The sequence below is a fragment of the Cystoisospora suis genome (assembly GCF_002600585.1).
Source record: "Cystoisospora suis strain Wien I chromosome Unknown contig_4543, whole genome shotgun sequence".
NCBI classification, from domain to species: Eukaryota; Apicomplexa; class Conoidasida; order Eucoccidiorida; family Sarcocystidae; genus Cystoisospora; species Cystoisospora suis.
This window is the reverse complement of record NW_027157335.1, coordinates 11,034-20,277: the sequence shown is the minus strand read 5'-3', so window position 1 is coordinate 20,277 and position 9,244 is coordinate 11,034. Positions and strand designations below refer to the sequence as shown.

General features: G+C 46.9%; 1 protein-coding gene across 1 annotated transcript in view; it reads right to left on the bottom strand.

Annotated features, from left to right (window-relative positions):
- Positions 1-3,559: 3,559 nt before the first annotated feature.
- CSUI_008213 (transmembrane amino acid transporter protein) overlaps positions 3,560-9,244 on the bottom strand; it is a 9,695-nt gene continuing 4,010 nt past the window's right edge. Inside the window, exons 4-7 of the mRNA XM_068068348.1 lie at positions 8,736-8,798; positions 6,428-7,701; positions 5,568-5,667; positions 3,560-4,649 (exon numbers count right to left, since the gene is read on the bottom strand). Of these exons, the coding sequence (XP_067919672.1) occupies positions 4,527-4,649; positions 5,568-5,667; positions 6,428-7,701; positions 8,736-8,798 (1,560 nt within the window). The 3' untranslated portion in view covers positions 3,560-4,526. The remainder of the gene's footprint in view (positions 4,650-5,567; positions 5,668-6,427; positions 7,702-8,735; positions 8,799-9,244) is intronic.

Sequence of the window (9,244 nt, the reverse complement as noted above, 5' to 3'; positions counted from 1 at the left end):
TACTTTGCTCTCTCGACATCGGCATCCCCATATATTTAGGACAGACAAGTGTGCTATGTCTGCCAAGCAGCAGACACGCAGGGAGGGCAGGACGCCGGAAAGAAATGCACTGTGTTCATTACTGTACCAAAGAAAGAGGCGAAAAGTAAGCTGGCCGGTCGCGTGCACTGGAGTGTGATGTACTGGACGCCGTGCGCGTTGGCTGCATGTCGGAAGCTGAAGCTAGTGTGGTCGGCGCCTTATTCAAGTGCCCGACTGTCGAATTTACCAGCATGGCCATGAAGTTTGGCATGGAGGTACTCTCATCCCCTCGCAGAATGCAGGCACTCACCGTCAGGAGCTTTCACCGTGTCGTGGGTTTGCAAGATTTAGTGTGAAGTGACTCACCAGTTGGATCTTCATCAATTGTCTTTAATTTCTAGAGCGCAGGAGTCTTGGGCTGTCGCTGCCCGGCTGAGGGCGATATCTGACCCAGGCCTCTGCACAACTGCGTCGTCACTTTTACGCACAACGTACAGTTTTTGTTGTTGTGTTGATACCAGTGACCGTAGACGGCTAATGCAGAGCGATCGGCAATATGGCCTCTTCCTCGTGTGGTTGGTCGGCTCTTGTGGTGTGTGCAGATGTCACGGCGTGCACCGACACTGGGGAGGACGCTTTTGCAGCCCTGAAGGACGATTCGTCGGATCTGTCAGCCACCTTCAGTTGCTCTGTAGGAAAGGACATCGTACCCGCTGTGGGGACTCAGAAAGCGTATACGGGAGATGATTGTAAATGGGAAGTTCCTATCAATAAGATTGTCGACTCTGCACTTCTTGTTACTGGAAGTTCCTCAGGAACGAAAAGTTACAAACTCAGCTTAAACTCCTTGCCTGAGAGACCTCGGCTTTTCTGCTTCGATTGTCCATCCGAAAGTGTGCCTCCTTGCCGAGTTGTCATTTACGCGCCGGCTCGGAAGATGGAGAGGAATCGAGAACAGCCAAACCCGAACGCCGGTCAGACACCGGGGCCAGGAAACGGGGATGTTTCGACGACGACAAAAGCGCCCTCAACGGGTTCCAGTTCGGCATCCTTTCCGCTGGCTCGCCTGGTTCACGTTTCACTTTTTCTCCTAGCTGCAGGTGTAGGAAATGTGCCATTTTTCTGACCGACAAGTGGTCGAGTGCGGAACCCGGGTTAGCCTCCTCACTGCTACGGTGAAAACTGAAGGCGTGGATGCACACTATCTCGGTCTCCGAAGGGCGACCGTTTTTCGGGATTCAGCTAAGGTGTTGTATCTTGAACTAACAGGATGTTGCGGTATATGTGCCGTGTGTGTACTACCCTGCCACCAGGTACTAAATCCCAAGTACTCCATGTACGAAGTGAACTTAGGTGATATTTTTTCCCTGTCCGGTAACAGTGGGCATGGGTGTCGTTGTGCATAGCCGGCGTTGGAGTCGTACCCTAGAGCTGCGTCTGCTGTTCAATCCCTGTATCTTCATTTTTTTCCCCCAAGCTCCCGTTGTACGCGATTCGTCGGAATCGGAAAAGGCAGCGGTTTGCTTTTTAGCACAGAGCAGAGCACGAGGTTTATACTCGTTTTGGTTCAAAGCATGATTGCATTTGTCATAGATCAAATGGCCACTGACAGCCCTATATGCCGCGCGGCGCACCTGCTGCGGCATGGGGTGAAGGTGTCCCGTCAGAAGTGCCGCACTGGGCCGGATAGGACCTCGTCCTCTAGAGGGACCCACCTGAGCAGGCAACTGTGGTACTGTGGAGAGAGGATGGGAACACGAGGGAGGGTTTGCTCTGTGAAAGGTGGAGACGGTTTCTTCCGTACTCGTGTGCGGCTAGCAGGCGATGATGTGATGACGGGCTCGATATGCGTTTAAGTAGCAGAGGCGTATCACGAAAGTGTTGCGGTGCTAAGAGGAGGGGAGATGCGGGAGGGTTTGATTTTCGAAAGGGGGAGACGGTTTCTTCCGTACCAGTTTGCGGCAAGCAGGCGACGATGTGATGACGGGCTCCATATGCATTCTAGTGGCGCAGGCGTATCACGGAAGTGTTGCCCGCTGTCGTACTTGTTCCCAAAAAGCGTGTCCCTGCCATTGCTAAAGCCGTTGCAGGGTCTACGAAAAACTTCGTGACACCACCGGTCTCGGGAAGGCTTCTGAAAGCCATCCAGCAGGAGCTCTTGAGCTGCCGACTAAGCCGGCGAGCCCGCCAACCGGCATCGCTAAGGACCTATGTAGTCAAGACAGACGGGTAACAGCCGCAATAGCCGTACTGCCTCGTCGTACCTCTCTTCGGACATCTGTGCCCTGTTGAATAGCCCGGGAAGATAGTCTCCAGTTTGACGGGAAAGGGCCGGTTGCGTGCTACCGAGAGCGCAGGTAGCTGTCCGAGGTGAGAAGCGCGGGCCTCCTCCAATAGGTGATGATGTGGAACAATGTCTGGAGAGACGACCGGTGGGCCCGAGGCTCTCTCGTAGACACGAAGACGGAACCTGACTCTCGCAATCTGACGCAGCCTGCCTCCCGCAATATGAGGCTAGACGGACAAAGCAGTATGGGCGTCCGACAGGCATTGTTTTTCTGCTAACACACTTTTTGTTCTTTTCGCACAGGTCTCGCTCGGTTTGTGCCGGCGGGTGAAATGGCGCTCAAATGCCTGCGAGGCCCTCGATAGTAGTTGCCTCCCTAGCTTGTGCGGCAAGGGTCAAGCTCTGTTTTGACGCACTCAAGGACCCTGGCGAGCCGTGTGCGGCCGAAGCGATGAGAACAACCATTGTCCAGTTGACGCAGAGTTTGATCGCAATGAATTGCCCACGTCAGTTATGGTGGTTCGTCAGAGGGAAGGAAGATCGGATCAAGTAGGCGTCTAAGACCACACTCATCCTGTAGAATCTCGGTCCCGTTTAAGATAGCGGATGCGAGTTTCTCTCTCTCTATATATAGAGGGACTTCGAGCCTACTTCGTATACACGTTGGCGGGGTCCCAAACCTTCCGCTGCATCCTTCCCGACTTTGAGAAACGAAACGTACCTTCATTCTGCATCTTTCCCGTTTTGTTTTTCCGAAAGAAGCTGCACAAGTTATCTTGGTTGTGGGAGCAAAAGTTTCAACTGTCTTGAGAAAGAAGGCAACTACTCAGCTCTCGGAGGAAAGAACCGCGGAAATGGCGAAACCCGCGTGCGTCAAGTACTGTTGAACCAGCGTCCAACTCTCACAAGTGCTTCGTTACCGTCATCCGAGTAGCTAACTGTCATACTTACCGTTATTCAGTCTCACAAGTTCTCCTTTTTACTCTCACTCCTTTATCAATTTAACTTTTCGGAGAATTCATTCGTGATTTACAAAAACTCTTGCCACTAGAGGTGCAGCTCCTGACCCGTTTCACTCGGACGCGATCCGAGAGCCTACACGTCGTAGGTCTTATAATCGTTCAATAAGAGAAGAATTTTTCTTCAAAAGCTTAAAAAGAAAAAGAAGCACTCTTGCTCATTTCGAAAAGAGAACAAGAATAGGAAACAAACAACCCCTGGGTTCTCTCCTGGTGATACCAAGGACGACTTGTTGCGACATTTAGTTATCCTCCAAATCTGTAAAAAGTATATATCATTACGCCAATGAGCTGGCTCATTCTTACTGAGAAGGATTTCCGACAAAAAAAAGTGTTCTCTTTGAATAGTGAAGATCGACAAAAGTTTATCATTAGAACGCTTGCTTCGTTTCAACAGAGCGCCCGTCATCCTGCGTCACTCAACCGTCACCACCCATCTATGCCTTCACGATCATGTATGCTGGCGTGATCAGACGTACTAGACAAGGCATACATAGATATACCTATCTCTACATATACTGTAGATACATGACCATATACGGACTTGAGGCCTGCCTCACTACCATTCATCCGTATGCGTCGGCATGCATGCATCTACTTTTCTCGCATGCACTGCGCGGCACGCAGAAGGCGCTTGAAAATAACCCTTCTTAAGGCCAGGTTTCGTATGCATGGTACAGCAATGGTATTAAACCGCTCTGCGACTCGTACAGAGAAGTAAGTACGTAAGTAAGTACGTCTCTTCCTTGTAGCTTACGCATACACATCTTCTACCCCTTGGCCGGGCGGAAAGAATAAGCAAAGAGAGAGAATCCTCTTTTCGTATTCTCCCTGCTATTTAAAAGAAACTGAAAGACCCCATATCGAGAATCTACCCGTCGATCTATCTACAGTCGGTGGACAACTCTCTGTAACAAGTTAAGCATACCCCATGGGGAGGTAGGTAGGTGCACATACAGAATACCTGCATACATCTTTCTTTCTTTCTTTCGTCCATTCTTTCTTTCTTTCTCTTTCTATCTTTCTTTCTTCGTGGAGAGACAACAGACCAAAGAGCAGCAGGGTATCTTCACCTGCACCTTCTGATTGACAACCGTTTCTCAAAGCACAAGTACCGGAGGTCACTTCCATTCTACTAAATCTTGTAAGCACCAACTCCCCATACATCCTGCTTTCCTCTCTCCTCCTTTTCTTCTTAATCATATCCTATCGTCACTAGAACCTGACAGCAGGACCCCTGAAGAAGGAGACGATCCTCGCCGAACTTCGCAGCAGATATGGAAAGACTGCAGAATTATGATCACAGAGGAAGAGATTCCGATCTATGAGAAACATACAGTCAGAAGAAAACAAGCCAGAGAAAGACAGGAGATGACGATGGAAGACAGAAATGGAGAAACGACAGAGAGGAACAAAAGAAGAGAGGGTACGAATCTAATTGGAATGAAGAAGAGACGGTTGCAAGTATCACGAATAAAACTCGAGCTCTCCGAGTATTCTATGTATAAGAAGCCGCGTGATTCATTCTATCCAACCTTTCTTGCTTATTCTTGACCCACCCTCACATTCCCAGTAGTATTGCCGATCTCCTCTCCAAAGGGTACAGGTAAATCTTTCTTCCTTTTCTTTCAAGAGGAGCGCGCGAGCTCCCTTTCTGTTTCATTCATGTTCTCTCTCACCTTCTACACCTGACTTCTTCAACTTCCACACGCCACGGAGAAAGACACGAGGCTCCTAAGAAAGGTATACTATAGTACCTGTAGACAGATTCACACCTACTACTCATTTACCCAAGTTGTACTTACACGAATTATTACGAATCACATACAACAAGATCTAGCATACCAGGTAGACACGCAACAGCTAGCTAGCTAGCTAGGAGTACATTTGATGCAGTAGAATAGCTAGCTATAACAACAACCCCCCTTTCTAACATTTCTTTTTTTTTAGTTCGACAGAAACACGACTCTCTTCCTCTCATATAATCCGTTCACGATTCACTGGTTGAAGAAGAAAAGAAAGACAGAAGAAAGCAACGGACACTCCACATCTCCCTATCCATATAGGTGGAAAGAGTAGACAATTTCGAAGGTGAGCGAAGGAGAAAGCCAACGACAGAAGCGAGAGTGAAGGAGAGAGAAAAAAGACAGACAGAGAAATCGATTCATGAACACTTTCCTACTAAGACCGGATCAGAGTCTATCTAGATCCGATCTTGTTAAAAGAGAAACAAAGCTTACCAGTGTAACGGCTAGGAGAAAGGAGAATACAGTGACGCGAGTAAGAGGACTGTGATAGAGGCGGCCGATACCTCGGTAGTAGACAAAGGAAGGAAGAAAACTGAAGCAAGGACACACAAAACCGATAAGACCTGTTGAAGATCCATCCACTCAGAGGATCTTCCCATCGGTCTGTCTGTCTCTGTGTCTGTCTGTCTGCGTGCATGGATGTATGAGTCTGTGAAGGACATATGTAGAGGATAAGAAGGAAAGAAATCAAAAGAGAAAGAAGGATGTAGAGTGACTGGGCGATCCACTAGAAACAGAAAATGAGAGAATCTGGCGACGGGGCCCTTCATCAGCATCTTCGTCACTTGAATCATGCAGATATATCGATATCTATATGCATACGATATATGTATACACATGTATTCACACATGTCCTTATACTAATATATAGATAACGAATATAGCGCTTATTTCTTAAGCCAGGTAGGATCCCAAGAACGAGGTGGTGGACAGACTGCAGTGGAGAAGGATAGATATGTATACACATGCCTATATCTGTATATGTATACATGTACATATCACATGCTGGATATATACTTACGTCCTTATAGACGTAGAGAGCTTTCAATAGATGAGAGCTTTCATATCTCTCTTTCTTTGCGTGTCTATGGAAATCTATTCTCATTTCTTCCCACTGAAAGAACGAGAAAAGCGAAGACCAGCAAAGCCACACACACCCTAATTCTCTCGAATGGTTTGCCTCTCTCACCATAATCCTCTCCTCCATGCTCTTTCTTTGACTGTTCAAACTAGACTATGTATATCTCTTCTCTTCTTACTCTTCATCTTTCTCTCCGTTTGTCTCTGCTTACCACATGAGAAGAGTAGAGAAGAAACCTCCTAGGAGACCGACAACGTCCGCCGCCTTATCGGTGACGAGAGCGACAAGAAGAACAGGAAGGAGACACGCCGCGACTAGAGCCACCCGGCGGTTCTTCTCATGATCTTGGAAGAAACGACACACAAATCCGATTCTCCCTTCTACTCTCTCTTCTTCTTCTCCTTCTCTCTCTCTTTCTTGTCCCGTTTCTATATCACCTTCTTCTCTCCTTCTTCTTCTTCTATTGCTAGTACAACTCATCTCATCATTCTTGACATTTGCCTCGTCTTCTCCCTCACACGATGCGGATGAAGATACAAGCGTTTTTCTTTCTTCTCCTCTCCTTTTCTTCTCCTCATCTCTTCCCTCATCTTCTTTCTTCTCCCTTGATGGAGAGATCTCCTCTCTGTGTGATGAAGAACATCTTCCCTTGCCTTCTTGTTTGGCTCCATCTTCGCCGTTTTCTTCTTTTCTGTTTCTTCTTCCTCTTTCAAGATCCCCCTCTCCTTCTCCATGCTTCTCTTCTTTCTCTTCACCCCCTCGTCTAGAAGGCCCACGGGAAGTCTCTCTATCTCGCCCTAGCACTCCGCTTCCATGGTACTCGACAATCTGAACCACTGCGTCAGGAGTATGTTTTAGCAGAGGAGTCTTCATATCCGTCATTCCATCCCTCGTATCCTTTTTCTTGTTCTTCTTCATCTTCTTTTCTTCTCTCCCTCCTTTCTCAGGAGGAGAGTTAGCACAAGAAGACCTTAGAGATCTTTCTTCATCGCTCCCCTGATAACGAGAGGCGTGAGATGGTTGCCCTCCTGCTCCTTCTCCCCCTCCTCCTCGTAGTCTCTCTTCACCTTCTTCTCTCTGCGCCAAGCTTTCTTCAGATGGATGGAGACAGACTCTCTTGCACGAAGAAGAAGAAGCTCTTGAAGTGTGGCCATAAGGGGTGAAGTGAGAAAGATCATCTCCTCCTCCCGTGAGAGGAGGAGACGTTGTAGTCGTCGTTGTATCATACGAGAAGGATGAAGAAGAGGAAAGTCGATTCTTTCTCATTAAGTTGAAGATCGAGTCAACTGTCGGAATGATAGTTAAGGGAACGCCTAGGATCATCGAGAAGGATAGAAGGAGCGTGCAGATGTGCATAAGGCTATCATCTTTCTCGTAATTCATCATGAAATTCTGCTTAGTCGGAGAGCCTCGAAAAGATAGATACCCTATGGTCGCCGTTGGCGCATAGAGAAAGAACTCTAAGAGCGCAGCGCGAAAGGAGACCTATCAGAGAAAGAAAGAAAAAGAGATAGAAGGAGATAGAAAGGAGCGAGAAAGAAAGAGAATTCTTCTTCTTTTTTCTCTCATAGAAAGACAGGTGAAATCCCCCGAAGAAAAGAGCCAAGGATTGCTTCAGAAAAGGGTGATCTGGCACTTTCTTCACATGGAAGAAGTCCTATCAGAGGTAGTTTCTACCTACTGCAAAGAGAGAAGAATGAGGAAGAAAAGAATGAGAAATTAAGGATATATCAACATGACAAACATAGGAAAAGACACTGGCCTATAAACAACCTAGACGAAAAGATAAAGAAAGATGTACATCGCAAGATCCGTGGAGAGTTCAGGCAAGTCGGTCTACCCAGATGCGCGACTATGTATATATATATATGTATACATCTATAGAGATATGCATATACATGTACAAAATGTATATGCTCATGTATGTATAGACTGCCGAGTTAACAGACACATAAGTAGTAGTAGTACTTATGTGTCTGTTAACTCGGTAGTCTATAGGTAGTAGTAGTGGGGTAGAGTCAGAAGTGTCGAGCGTCTATCTATAAACATAGAGATCTCTCTCCAGAGAGCCATTAGAGAGGAGACAGCAGAACTCTGGGCATCCTCGTAATTGCCACCATCTAAGACATGAAGGAAACAAAAGAGAGGAGAGAAGTCATCTATAAACGAAGAAAAAAGCTCCTTCTCCATGATTCTCCCCTGACTGCATGCCTACAGCAGACTCCATGAAGAAGGAAGAAAAAGAAGACAACGAGGAGGAATCTTCATATCAGCTTCAGAAAGGTCACGTAACAGACATCTTTCTTCAAAAGATCACCTCGAATACCAGTGAGCTTCTCCTACTGTATTGAGAAATGACCTCCCCCTGGAACTTTTTCTCTTCACATAGACAGAGTCAGCCCTGAAAGACTTCTCTACGCATGCATGCAGATACCAAAGAGGCTAGAGCGAAGACACATATGTGCAAAGAAGTAAGACTGAGAGAAGAGAAGAAGGAGGAGATGGGGGAATCCTTGTACCTTGTAAACACGTGGATCTGTAGGATTTTGGAGCTCTCTCCCTATAGGGCAAACGTTAACGTGCTGTACATACACCAGAGACCCATAGCAGGAGAAGATAGAATGAATCGTCTTTCATTTCTCCGTCTTCGTTTTCTTTTCATTCTTATCTTGGGCTCGAGGAAACGCCGCTTCCGTGTACACTTGGGAGGAGAAAGATGACAACAGAGTGATGGAGAAGAAGAAGAAAAGTCTAATAAGCGAGACTGCTATAGAGAAGATCTCTCGTTTTTCTTTTTTCTCTGAAGTGAAACACGAACGTGCTAAACAGGGAGCTGAGAGAGGAGAAAGAAAGTAGAGAGAGGAACGCGGGCACCTGATAAGACCTTTAAAGTAACAGGACCATGTATTTGTGTGGATATATGCACCCGTTTCTTCGTGTACCTATGTGTAAGTGCCTTTGCGCACACATGAGACACAAAGTAAAGCAAAGGCTACCAGCGAAATCACGTCTATCTATCTTTAATCTA